Raw genomic sequence first — 14,669 nt, 5'->3', positions numbered from 1 at the left:
TGCTCCACTATCATAACCACCACTTTTACTGCTCTACTATCATAACAACCAGCACCACTACTACTCTACTACCATAACAACCCCTACTACTGCTCTACTATCATAACCACCACTACAACTTTTTCTCAACTATCATAAAAACCAGCACCACTACAGCTCTACTATCATAACATCATAACAACCACTAATACTACTGCTCTACTATCATAACAACCACGACTACTACTACTGCTCTACTATCATAACCACCACTACGCCTGCACTCCTATCATAACCACCTCTACTACTGCTCTACCATAATAACAACCACTACAACTCCTGTTCTACTATCATAACCACAACTACTATTACTGCTCTACTATCATAACAGCCACTACTAATGCTCTACTATCATAACAACCAGCACTTCTACTGCTCTACCAAAAAACAACCAGCACCACTTCTACTGCTCTACTATCATAACAACCAGCACTTCTTCTGCTCTACCAAAAAACAACCAGCACCACTTCTACTGCTCTACTATCATAACCACCACTACTCCTGCTCTCCTATCATAACCACCACTACAACTTCTGCTCTACTATCATAACAACCACTACTACTACTGTTCTACTATCATAACAACCACTACTACTACTGTTCTACTATCATAACAACCACTACTACTACTGCTATACTGTCACAACAACCACTACTACTGCTCTACTATCAAAAGCACCACTACAACTGCTCTACTATCATAACCACTCCTACTACTGTTCTACTATCATAACCACCACTACTACTGCTCTCCTATCATAACCACCACTACTACTGCTCTACTATCATAACAACCAGCACCACTACTACTCTACTATCATAACAACCACAACTACTGCTCTACTATCATAACAACCACTACTACTACTGCTCTTCTATCATTACAACTAGTATTACTACTGCTTTACTATCATAACAACCACTACTACTGCTCTACTATCATAACAACCACTACTACTGTTCTACTATAATAACAACTACTTCTACTGCTCTACTATCATAACAACCACTACTACTACTGCTCTTCTATCATTACAACTAGTATTACTACTGCTTTACTATCATAACAACCACTACTACTGCTCTACTATCATAACAACCACTACTACTGTTCTACTATAATAACAACTACTTCTACTGCTATACTATCATAACAACCACTACTTCTACCTCGCTAGTATCATAACCACCTCTACTCCTGCTCTCCTATCATAACCACCACTACAACTTAACAACCACTACTATCATAACAACCACTACCACCACTAATCTACTATCATAAAAACCACTACTACTGTTCTACTATCTCAGCCTCCAGTATTTATGCTGCAGTAGTTTATGTGTCGGGGGGCTAGGGTCAGTTTGTTATTTCTGGAGTACTTCTCCTGTCCTATTCGGTGTCCTGTGTGAATCTAAGTGTGCGTTCTCTAATTCTCTCCTTCTCTCTTTCTCTCTCTCGGAGGACCTGAGCCCTAGGACCATGACCCAGGAATACCTGACATGATGACTCCTTGCTGTCCCCAGTCCACCTGACTGTGCTGCTGCTCCAGTTTCAACTGTTCTGCCTTATTATTATTCGACCATGCTGGTCATTTATGAACATTTGAACATCTTGGCCATGTTCTGTTATAATCTCCACCCGGCACAGCCAGAAGAGGACTGGCCACCCCACATAGCCTGGTTCCTCTCTAGGTTTCTTCCTAGGTTTTGGCCTTTCTAGGGAGTTTTTCCTAGCCACCGTGCTTCTACACCTGCATTGCTTGCTGTTTGGGGTTTTAGGCTGGGTTTCTGTACAGCACTTTGAGATATCAGCTGATGTACGAAGGGCTATATAAATACATTTGATTTGATTTGATAACAACCACTACTACTGCTTTACTATCATAACAACCACTACTACTGCTCTACTATCATAACAACCACTACTACCACTGCTCTTCTATCATTACAACCAGTACTACTACTCCTTTACTATCATAACAACCACTACTACTGCTCTACTATCATAACAACCACTACTACTGTTCTACTATAATAACAACCACTTCTACTGCTCTACTATCATAACAACCACTACTACTACTGCTCTTCTATCATTACAACCAGTACTACTACTGCTTTACTATCATAACAACCACTACTACTGCTATACTATCATAACAACCACTATTTCTACTGCTATACTATCATAACAACCACTACTACTGCTCTACTATCATAACAACCACTACTACTGCTCTACTATCATAACAAACACTACTACTGCTCAACTATCATAACAACCAGCACCACTACTGCTCTACTATCATTACAACCACGACTACTACTACTGCTCTACTATCATAACCACCACTACTCCTGCACTCCTATCATAACCACCTCTACTACTGCTCTACTATCATAACAACCACTACTAATGCTCTACTATCATAACAACCACTACTTCCACTGCTCTCCTATCATAATCACCACTACAACTTCTGCTCTACTATCATAACAACCACTACTACTGCTCTACTATCATAGCTACCAACACTACTAATGCTCTACTATTATAACCACCAATACCACCACTGCTCTACTATCATAACAACCACTACAACTGTTCTACTATCATAACAACCACTTCTACTGCTCTACTATCATTACCACTACTTCTACTGCTCTTCTATCATTACAACCAGTACTACTACTGCTTTACTATCATAACAACCACTACTACTGCTATACTATCATAACAACCACTATTTCTACTGCTATACTATCATAACAACCACTACTACTGCTCTACTATAATAACAAACACTACTACTGCTCAACTATCATAACAACCAGCACCACTACTGCTCTACTATCATAACAACCACTACTACCACTGTTCTACTATCATAACAACCACTACTACTACTGCTATACTGTCACAACAACCACTACTACTGCTCTACTATCAAAAGCACCACTACTACTGCTCGAATAGCATAGCTACCATCACTACTAATGATCTACTATTATAACCACCACTACCACCACTGCTCTACTATCATAACAACCACTACTACTGTTATACTATCATAACAACCACTAGCACTGTTCTACTATCATAACAACCACTACTACTGCCTACTATCATAACAACCGGTACTACTAATGCTTTACTATCATAACAACCACTACTACTACTGCTATACTGTCACAACAACCACTACAACTGCCCTACTATCAAAAGCACCACTACTACTGCTCTAATAGCATAGCTACCATCACTACTAATGATCTACTATTATAATCACCACTACCACCACTGCTCTACTATCATAACAACCACTACTACTGTTATACTATAATAACAACCACTACTACTGCTCTACTATCATAACCACCACAACTACTGCTCTACTATCATAGCAACCAGCACTACTACTGCTCTACTATCATAACCACCACTACTACTGCTCTACTATCATAACCACAACTTCTACTGCCCTACTATCATAACCACCACTACTACTGCTCTACTATCATAACAACCACTACTAATGCTCTACTATCATAACAACCAGCACTTCTACTGCTGTACCAAAAAAACAACCAGCACCACTTCTACTGCTCTACTATCATAGCAACCAGCACTACTACTGCTCTACTATCATAACCACCACTACTACTGCTCTACTATCATAACCACAACTACTACTGCTCTACTATCATAACCACCACTACTATTGCTCTACTATCATAACAACCATTACTAATGCTCTACTATCTTAACAACCAGCACTTCTATTGCTGTACCAAAAAAACAACCAGCACCACTTCTACTGCTCTACTATCATAACCACCACTACAACTTCTGCTCTACTATCATAACAACCACTACAACTGTTCTACTATCATAACAACCACTTCTACTGCTCTACTATCATTACCACTACTTCTACTGCTCTTCTATCATTACAACCAGTACTACTACTGCTTTACTATCATAACAACCACTACTACTGCTATACTATCATAACAACCACTACTACTGCTCTAATATCATAACCACCACAACTACTGCTCTACTATCAGAGCAACCAGCACTACTACTGCTCTACTATCATAACCACCACTACTACTGCTCTACTATCATAACCACAACTACTACTGCTCTACTATCATAACAACCACTACTACTACTGTTCTACTATCATAACAACCACTACTACTACCGCTATACTGTCACAACAACCACTACTACTGCTCTACTATCATAACCACCACTACTACTACTCTACTTTCATAACAACCATTACCACTACTGCTCTACTATCATAACCACCACTACTACTGCTCTACTTTCATAACCACCACTACTACTGCTCTACTATCATAACCAACACTACTACTGCTCTCCTATCATAACCACTACTACTACTGCTCTACTATCATAACAACCAGCACCACTACTACTCTACTATCATAACAACCACTACTTCTACTGCTCTACTATCATAACCACGTCTACTAATGATCTACTATCATAACAACCCCTACTACTGCTCTACTATCACAACAAACACTACCCTTGCTCCACCATAATAACAACCACTACTTCTGCTCTTCAGTCATAACCACCACTACAACTTTTGCTCAAATATCATAAAAACCAGCACCACTTCTGCTCTACTATCATAACAACCACTACTACTACTGCTCTACTATCATAACAACCACGACTACTACTACTGCTCTACTATCATAACAACCACCAATACTACTGCTCTACTATCATAACAACCCCTATTACTGTTCCACTATCACAACAACGACCAGTTATGCTACAGAAGTTACTATTACTACTACTACTAGTACTGCTAATTCTACCTGTAGTAACTTGACAAGGAATGGCCACAAGCAATTCAATATTACTTTCCTTTACTTTCAACCTAAGAAATAAAAGGTGTATAACCATGTACAAACAGTACAAATACAGAGAAGTGATACAGCCCACTCAACCTGTGGTAGAGTCACATTGAACAGGTACAACTCTGGGTGATCATCAGAGGGGAAAAGTCACGGTCAAAGCTAATGCCAATAATAACCATGAACACATGAATAGTAATCATACTAAACTGTAGGTACGTACAATATTCAATGTAATTATTTATATAGTGTCAACACTATAACACTACTGATACTTCTACTACTGTCCAGGGTTATAGTGCCAAGTTTATTTTAATTGCATCACTTCAGGATATTAATTGAAATTCAAGCCCTGGGGTTGAAAGTCCTCATAGTATTTATTGTCTGACTGAATTGAAATTTAGCTGACCCAAACCCTGCTATTCTACTGACCTCTCTACTACCTCCTATGCTGTCGTTGCTTAAATCATGCCGGCCCAGTCAGCCATGTGATTTGACTAATGGGACTTCTGTTGAACATCATTAGCCGTTTAGCCAGACACCACAGCTACAGTAACAGATGGACCAGGGCATATTGGAACGCAACAACAGACTGAGATACCTGTATAAAGCTGCCTTCTCAAAGAGAAGACGAGAATCTTTAGAAAAATTGCCACTTTCTGTGCCTTTTTTCCACTTGACTTTGAGTGTATCTCTTCAGTCTTGACCTTCACCAATGACAAATTGATATGGATAACTGCCATATTGAAACACAATGACACAGAATAGGAAAAGCATACACACACACGTTCCTCCAAACAAAAACCTTTTACTAAGCTCTGTCTCATCCCTGGGGCTTTCTCTCCACTTGACTGTGCTTTCTGTGTTTTCTATTCGCTCTCTCTCTCTCTCTCTCTCTCTCTCTCTCTCTCTCTCTCTCTCTCTCTCTATCTCTGTGTGTCTCTCTCTCTCTCTCTGTGTCTCTCTCTCTCTGTGTCTCTCTCTCTGTCTGTATCTCTCTCTCTCTCTCTCTCTCTCTCTCTCTATCTCTGTGTGTCTCTCTCTCTCTCTCTGTGTCTCTCTCTCTCTGTGTCTCTCTCTGTCTCTCTCGCTCTCTCTCTCTCTCTCTCTCTCTCTCTCTCTCTCTGTCTCTCTATCTCTGTGTGTATCTCTCTCTCTCTGTGTCTCTCTCTGTGTGTCTCTTTCTCTCTGTGTCTCTCTCTCTCTCTCTCTCTCTCTCTCTCTCAGACCATAGCTGTAGACTGTTTTTGTTTTGATGGCATCCTTCTCTCTTCGCACCTCCAGCCAGCTCCAACCAGCTCCAGCCTGCCAAATCTGGCAGGTGTGTCAAATCCACACAGTACATCTGACCTACTTGGCAGGTGAGGTCAGGTAGAGCTGGCGCTGCCACCACACAGCTGGCATGTTCCAGCAAGTTGGTTTTAGGGAAAACATGGGCAATAGGGGGTAGGGGCAATTCTGTCAAACGGCCACCCATGACACCCTGCCAGACATGTCCACAGACGTGTGGGTACATGGTAGCTGCCTGGGCGGCAAAGTATATATAATCCCCTGTCTCTATCAAGCCCTAGACAAAACAACCAACTGCTTCTCAAATCATATACAAACTACTGCTTGTATCAAACCCTTTGCAAACTACTTTAGATCTCAAAAGGAGAAAGGAAACCTTTGTGCACTGCAGAGGTGCTGGTTGTGGAGAGATCAATAAGATCTCAGAGTCACACATTGTGCAACCATTATCCAGAGAAAATGGTGATAGATGCTATAGATTCACATGAGGCAGTGTGTAACGACACAACTATTACAGTTCATCAAATCATCGGTCAGTGTCTCTCCTCCTGAATGCAGTTATGACAAGACATAACAACATGACATAATATAAACTGACATAAGAGGAATAACGGAATAATGGAATAGAAGAGGATGTCAGAAAGGAAATGTGAATGTGAGAAACATCTCCTATCCTCTAGGAATAAATCCTCTTTTTTAGTAATCCCCACATACAGTATAATACCTTCCTATTACCAGATCCATCCTCACTTAACAGCTGCTGTTACTAGAGCCCTCCACCATACTGCACCATTGTTCAGCCGGGGGTACACAGACGTAAGAGCAAGGGCATGCTAAACGCCACAAATAACATAAATAAAAGCAACAACAAATACAACCTGTGAGTGCACATCTGAACGCTCCGTTTCCCATGCATAGAGTGTTTCCCACGTGGTCCGGGTGTTTAACTCTTACCCAGGATCTTGTTTCATAGACTTTATCAGTGTGTAGGCAGCTAAAGGGCTTTGTCCGCCACGCCACGAGCAAAGACGATTAAACAACGAGTCAAGCCAAACAAGGAGCATCCTATTGAGACAATACAGTGTGTGTGTGTGTGTGTGTGTGTGTGTGTGTGTGTAGACTGTAAAAATGACAATTAAGCATTAGTGTTTTGACAGCCTCTGCTAAAAACAGCCTTTCTCACTATTACAGGCTAAATCTCTTTCTCTCTAATCCCCGACTTGGAAATGGACAATGGACAAACATAGTGCTACAATAACACCCTATCAGAATTCAATTATTGAATTATCTGGCTCACTGTCATCTCTATTTCTACTGAAATGTCTATATGTGTCTCTACTATTCCTTGAGGTTTAGTCAGTCTGTCTGTTTCATCCATTATTTCTTGCAGTCCATTTCTGTCCTTCTCTCCCTCTGTCTCTTTGTGCCTCTCCGTCTCTCTCTCTGGTCCTCAGCTTATCTGTAATGACTATAAAACTGTCACAAGTTGTGATGATCCCTCCAAACAACACGGACACACACAAACTAAATATTTCCTTTCATCAGATGGAAGACAGAGAGAAAAGGGAGAGAGGAGCAAGAGAGGAAGGTATATAAAAAGAGATTCTCAAGAATAGTGCTGCTACTAATGCCTGAAAGTCATAGTACAGCATCCCTCATTCATCAGGCCTCATCCCCTGTTCAACATCCCTCATTCATCAGGCATCATCCCCTGTTCAACATCCCTCATTCCTCAGGCCTCATCCCCTGTTCAACATCACTCATTCCTCAGGCCTTATCCCCTGTTCAACATCCCTCATTCATCAGGCATCATCCCCTGTTCAACATCCCTCATTCCTCAGGCCTCATCCCCTGTTCAACATCCCTCATTCATCAGGCCTCATCCCCTGTTCAACATCCCTCATTCCTCAGGCCTTATCCCCTGTTCAACATCCCTCATTCATCAGGCATCATCCCCTGTTCAACATCCCTCATTCCTCAGGCCTCATCCCCTGTTCAACATCCCTCATTCATCAGGCCTCATCCCCTGTTCAACATCCCTCATTCCTCAGGCCTTATCCCCTGTTCAACATCCCTCATTCCTCAGGCCTCATCCCCTGTTCAACATCCCTCATTCATCAGGCCTCATCCCCTGTTCAACATCCCTCATTCCTCAGGCCTCATCCCCTGTTCAACATCCCTCATTCCTCAGGCCTTATCCCCTGTTCAACATCCCTCATTCCTCAGGCCTCATCCCCTGTTCAACATCCCTCATTCATCAGGCCTCATCCCCTGTTCAACATCCCTCATTCATCAGGCCTCATCCCCTGTTCAACATCCCTCATTCCTCAGGCCTTATCCTCTGTTCAACATCCCTCAATCCTCAGGCCTCATCCCCTGTTCAACATCCCTCATTCCTCAGGCCTAATCCCCTGTTCAACATCCCTCATTCATCAGGCCTCATCCCCTGTTCAAGATCCCTCATTCCTCAGGCCTCAGCCCCTGTTCAACATCCCTCATTCATCAGGCCTTATCCCCTGTTCAACATCCCTCATTCATCAGGCCTTATCCCCTGTTCAACATCCCTCATTCCTCAGGCCTTATCCCCTGTTCAACATCCCTCATTCCTCAGGCCTTATCCCCTGTTCAACTTCCCTCATTCCTCAGGCCTCATCCCCTGTTCAACATCCCTCATTCCTCAGGCCTCATCCCCTGTTCTACATCCCTCATTCATCAGGCCTCATCCCCTGTTCAACATCCCTCATTCATCAGGCATCATCCCCTGTTCAACATCCCTCATTCATCAGGCATCATCCCCTGTTCAACATCCCTCATTCATCAGGCATCATCCCCTGTTCAACATCCCTCATTCCTCAGGCCTCATCCCCTGTTCAACATCACTCATTCCTCAGGCCTTATCCCCTGTTCAACATCCCTCATTCATCAGGCATCATCCCCTGTTCAACATCCCTCATTCCTCAGGCCTCATCCCCTGTTCAACATCCCTCATTCATCAGGCCTAATCCCCTGTTCAACACCCCTCATTCCTCAGGCCTTATCCCCTGTTCAACATCCCTCATTCCTCAGGCCTCATCCCCTGTTCAACATCCCTCATTCATCAGGCCTCATCCCCTGTTCAACATCCCTCATTCCTCAGGCCTCATCCCCTGTTCAACATCCCTCATTCCTCAGGCCTTATCCCCTGTTCAACATCCCTCATTCCTCAGGCCTCATCCCCTGTTCAACATCCCTCATTCATCAGGCCTCATCCCCTGTTCAACATCCCTCATTCATCAGGCCTCATCCCCTGTTCAACATCCCTCATTCCTCAGGCCTTATCCTCTGTTCAACATCCCTCAATCCTCAGGCCTCATCCCCTGTTCAACATCCCTCATTCCTCAGGCCTAATCCCCTGTTCAACATCCCTCATTCATCAGGCCTCATCCCCTGTTCAAGATCCCTCATTCCTCAGGCCTCAGCCCCTGTTCAACATCCCTCATTCATCAGGCCTTATCCCCTGTTCAACATCCCTCATTCATCAGGCCTTATCCCCTGTTCAACATCCCTCATTCCTCAGGCCTTATCCCCTGTTCAACATCCCTCATTCCTCAGGCCTTATCCCCTGTTCAACTTCCCTCATTCCTCAGGCCTCATCCCCTGTTCAACATCCCTCATTCCTCAGGCCTCATCCCCTGTTCAACATCCCTCATTCATCAGGCCTCATCCCCTGTTCAACATCCCTCATTCCTCAGGCCTTATCCCCTGTTCAACATCCCTCATTCATCAGGCCTCATCCCCTGTTCAACATCCCTCATTCATCAGGCCTCATCCCCTGTTCAACATCCCTCATTCCTCAGGCCTTATCCCCTGTTCAACATACCTCATTCCTCAGGCCTTATCCCCTGTTCAACATCCCTCATTTCTCAGGCCTTATCCCCTGTTCAAGATCCCTCATTCCTCAGGCCTCGTTCCCTGTTCAAGATCCCTCATTCCTCATTCCTCAGGCCTCATCCCCTGTTCAGGGTCCCTCACTCCTATGATCCCCAGTTCATCTCAGCATAGCATTTGCCCCTGTTCCCATCATGACCCAACAAATCATCACCATCTCCCCACCTTATTCCCTCAGCCAGTCCCAATTCATTCCCTCCCCCTTCCCCTTGGCCCTAACCCTCCAGTATTTGCAGATCTGTAAGGTGGAAGCAATATGGTGGAAGCTCTAACACAGAACTGCTGATACCTATCCAGACCTTACAGATCTGCAAACATCAAATGGTTAGGACCAAGGGGTAGGTGTAGGGAGCATCTTGCCTTACCCTTTGCCCTTTGACCTCCATCTCCCCCTTTCTCCTCCCATCTCCTTTTTACCCCCTACCACACCTTAAACTTTCCCCAAGTCTCCCCTCACTATCTACATCCTTCCCCTTCCTCCATCCCTCCTCCGCCCCTGTCCTCACCGTCTCCCTTCCTCCTCCCGTCCTCCCTTATCCTCCCCATCTCCCGGCCTCCTTCCTCCTCCCCTCCTCCCCTGTCCTCACCGTCTCCCACCAGCTGCAGCAGGGCCAGGTCGAGGGGGCGTTTCCAGCGGGAGTTCTTGTGCAGGGCGATACCGTAGCCTGTGGTGGCAAATACCTTCCCAGAGCCTATGGTCATCACCTTTGACAAGCAAACATCAATCAATCAATCAAGCAAGCAACTACTCACTCAATCACTCACTCACCCAACCAATCAACCAAGCAATACATCACATTTTGTATTGCTATTTTCACAAATGCAATTTTCACAAAGTGACAGCAACCCACTATCTAGCTGACAATAAAACACAATAAAGGAGTAAATAGATAGAATACATCAAGTCAAACTTGTCTGGTCATCACCTTACAACCCTCGTCTTTCCTGGCCATGTAGTTCAACACAGCTGCATCGTAGATAAAGGCATCCAACTTCCTGTAGAGAGAGCGGGGGAGTTAAAGAGTTAATAGAACAGGGGGATGGAGTAGAGAAAGAGAAAGGCAAGAGTTGAGAGAGTGAGAGAGATCTGAAGTTAGAACGAGAGAGAGGGAGAAGAGAGAAAGGGAGAAAGTGCTAAAGAGAGTGAAAAGTAAAGAGAGTGAAAGAGAGAGGGGATGGAAGGTGGAGAGATAAGGATTTATAGTACTGTGAGAAAAGAGATGGGAGGAGAGAGAGAGAGGGAAAGACGATTTACACACTTCCGGGGCAAAAGACACATGGGGGAGAGAGATAGAGAGTGATGAGTATTATAAAGTTTAAGCACAAACACACCGAGAGAACACACAGGGGAGGAAATAACCAGAGAGAGAGAGAGTGAGAGAGAGAGAGAGGGTGGGTGGGGGAGAGGGCATATATTAAAGAAAGGAAAGGAAATAATGATGGAGAGATAAAGAGAGGTTGAGGTAGAGCGAAAGAGAGAGAGAGAAGAGGGGTGAGAGAGGAAGACAGAGGGAGTGACAGAGAGCATCTCATTCCCAGCACATTAACAGTGTTCTATAAATGGGGTGGTGAGGCAATCGGGGAGAGATGATGACAGGGGCTTAGTGACAGTAAACTGTAAGGATTATACAACCCAGCAGACATATGATGCAGATTTAACAAGAGAAGAAGAGAGGAAAAGGGAAAAGAGGAGAGGTATGCAGAGAGAAGGAGAGGAGAGAGTAGAGGAGAGGTATGCAGAGAGAAGGAGAGGAGAGAGTAGAGGAGAGGGATGCAGAGTGAAGGAGAGGGGAGTGTAGAGGGGAGGGGTGGAGAGAGAAGGAGAGGAGAGAGTAGAGGAGAGGGATGCAGAGAGAAGGAGAGGAGAGAGTAGAGGAGAGGGATGCAGAGAGAAGGAGAGGAGAGTGTAGAGGGGAGGGGTGGAGAGAGAAGGAGAGGAGAGAGTAGAGGAGAGGGATGGAGAGAGAAGGAGAGGAGAGAGTAGAGGAGAGGGATGCAGAGAGAAGGAGAAGAGAGAATAGAGGAGAGGTATGCAGAGAAACGGAGAGGAGAGAGTAGAGGAGAGGGATGCAGAGAGAAGGATAGGAGAGAGTAGAGGAGAGGGATGCAGAGAGAAGGAGAGGAGAGAGTAGAGGAGAGGGATGCAGAGAGAAAGAGAGGAGAGAGTAGAGGAGAGGGATGCAGAGAGAAGGAGAGGAGAGGGTAGAGGAGAGGGATGCATAGAGAAGGAGTGGAGAGAGTAGAGGGGAGGGATGGAGAGAGAAGGAGAGGAGAGTGTAAAGGAGAGGGATGCAGAGAGAAGGAGAGGAGAGGGGAGAGGGAAGGAGAGGAGAGTGTAGAGGGAGGGATGGAGAGAGAAGGAGAGGAGAGGGTAGAGGGGAGGGATGCAGCGAGAAGGAGAGGAGAGTGGAGAGGGGAGGGATGCAGAGAGAAGGAGAGGAGAGGGGAGAGGAGAGGGTAGAGGGGAGGGATGCAGAGAGAAGAAGAGTAGAGCGATGGAGAGAGAAGGAGAGGAGAGGGGAGAGGAAAGGGATGGAGAAATAAGGAGAGGAGAGTGTAGAGGAGAGGGATGCAGAGAGAAGGGGAGGAGAGAGTAGAGGAGAGGGATGCAGAGAGAAAGAGAGGAGAGAGTAGAGGAGAGGGATGCAGAGAGAAGGAGAGGAGAGGGTAGAGGAGAGGGATGCATAGAGAAGGAGTGGAGAGAGTAGAGGGGAGGGATGGAGAGAGAAGGAGAGGAGAGTGTAAAGGAGAGGGATGCAGAGAGAAGGAGAGGAGAGGGGAGAGGGAAGGAGAGGAGAGTGTAGAGGGAGGGATGGAGAGAGAAGGAGAGGAGAGGGTAGAGGAGAGGGATGGAGAGAGAAGGAGAGGAGAGTGTAGAGGGGAGGGATGCAGCGAGAAGGAGAGGAGAGTGGAGAGGGGAGGGATGCAGAGAGAAGGAGAGGAGAGGGGAGAGGAGAGGGTAGAGGGGAGGGATGCAGAGAGAAGAAGAGTAGAGCGATGGAGAGAGAAGGAGAGGAGAGGGGAGAGGAAAGGGATGGAGAAATAAGGAGAGGAGAGTGTAGAGGAGAGGGATGCAGAGAGAAGGGGAGGAGAGGGTAGAGGAGAGGTATGGAGAGAGAAGGAGAGTAGAGGGGAGAGGAGAGGGTAGAGGGGAGGATGCAGAGAGAAGGAGAGTAGAGGGATGGAGAGAGAAGGAGAGGGGAGAGGAGAGGGATGGAGAAAGAATGAGAGGAGAGTGTAGAGGAAAGGGATGCAGAGAGAAGGAGAGGAGAGGGTAGAGGAGAGGGTAGAGGGGAGGATGCAGAGAGAAGGAGAGGAGAGGGGAGAGGAGAGGGTAGAGGGGAGGGATGCAGAGAGAAGGAGAGGAGAGGAGAGCGGTGGAGAAAGAAGGAGAGGAGAGTGTAGAGGGGAGGGATGGAGAGAGAAGGACAGGAGAGGGTAGAGGAGAGGGATGGAGAGAGAAGGAGAGGAGAGAGTAGAGGAGAGGGATGGAGAGAGAAGGAGAGGAGAGAGTAGAGAGGGATGCAGAGAGAAGGACAGGAGAGGGTAGAGGAGAGGGATGGAGAGAGAAGGAGAGGAGAGAGTAGAGGAGAGGGATGCAGAGAGAAGGACAGGAGAGGGTAGAGGAGAGGGATGGAGAGAGAAGGAGAGGAGAGAGTAGAGGAGAGCGGTGGAGAAAGAAGGAGAGGAGAGTGTAGAGGGATGGAGAGAGAAGGACAGGAGAGGGTAGAGGAGAGGGATGGAGAGAGAAGGAGAGGAGAGGGGGGAAGTATTTGACTGTTTCTGTAAAATTTTTGGGTGAGAAGTTTTAGGGTGAGAGGTTGATATTGTGAGAGGGAAGTTTAGGGGAAAGAGTGAGAGTGAGGGGATCATCTCATAGACATAGTTCAGATCCCAGAGGGGACAGAAAGAAAGACAGACCCAGTCTTGAGGTTGTTAATGGCGTCCTCCACCCCTCTCTGGTTATATTTGACCATGTAATGGTGCATGCCAGGGTAGTTACTGCGGATGTTCTTCTCTGTACTTCCATTGGGCACCGTGCCAAACTTCAGAGGTGGGTACTGCTCTGTGGGGTGCTGGAACTGAAAGAGAGGTGAGAAAGGTGAGTTTGAGTTGGGCTAAACATCCCTATTTTATGAAGAAACAATGGGCCTATGTTTGAATAGAGAGGGGAGAAGCCTGTGCTTTGCTACAGTACAAGGAAGTATATTTTTTTCTACATCAGAGAACCATAGAGGCTGAACCACATAAACCGTATGAATCCAGTTGTATTGTAAAATAAGTGTATCTGTAGCCATGTCCAATCACCATAACACTGAGCAGTATCACAACAACAAAGTATTGACCATAAAGCACTGAGCTGTAATAGGCCATGACAGTACACTCAACATCAAGCTCAAAATACCATGCTATCATATTCAACCAAAACATTGAACCTCAGAAAGCAGAGAGAGAGAAAGAAAGAGAGAGAGAGCGAGAGAGAGAGAGAGAGAGAGAGAGAGAGAGAG

The 14,669-nt window shown here is 45.4% G+C and overlaps 1 protein-coding gene across 1 annotated transcript in view; it reads right to left on the bottom strand.

The window, feature by feature from the left end:
- The window catches only part of LOC139419149 (glutamate receptor ionotropic, NMDA 2D-like), a 131,184-nt gene that overhangs the window by 64,230 nt on the left and 52,285 nt on the right, over positions 1-14,669 (bottom strand). Inside the window, exons 11-13 of the mRNA XM_071169120.1 lie at positions 14,083-14,243; positions 11,088-11,157; positions 10,749-10,866 (exon numbers count right to left, since the gene is read on the bottom strand). Coding sequence (XP_071025221.1) covers positions 10,749-10,866; positions 11,088-11,157; positions 14,083-14,243 — 349 coding nt within the window. The remainder of the gene's footprint in view (positions 1-10,748; positions 10,867-11,087; positions 11,158-14,082; positions 14,244-14,669) is intronic.

Source organism: Oncorhynchus clarkii, chromosome 2 (genome assembly GCF_045791955.1).
Source record: "Oncorhynchus clarkii lewisi isolate Uvic-CL-2024 chromosome 2, UVic_Ocla_1.0, whole genome shotgun sequence".
Lineage (NCBI taxonomy): Eukaryota > Metazoa > Chordata > Actinopteri > Salmoniformes > Salmonidae > Oncorhynchus > Oncorhynchus clarkii.
This window is presented reverse-complemented; position numbering and strand designations above follow the sequence as displayed.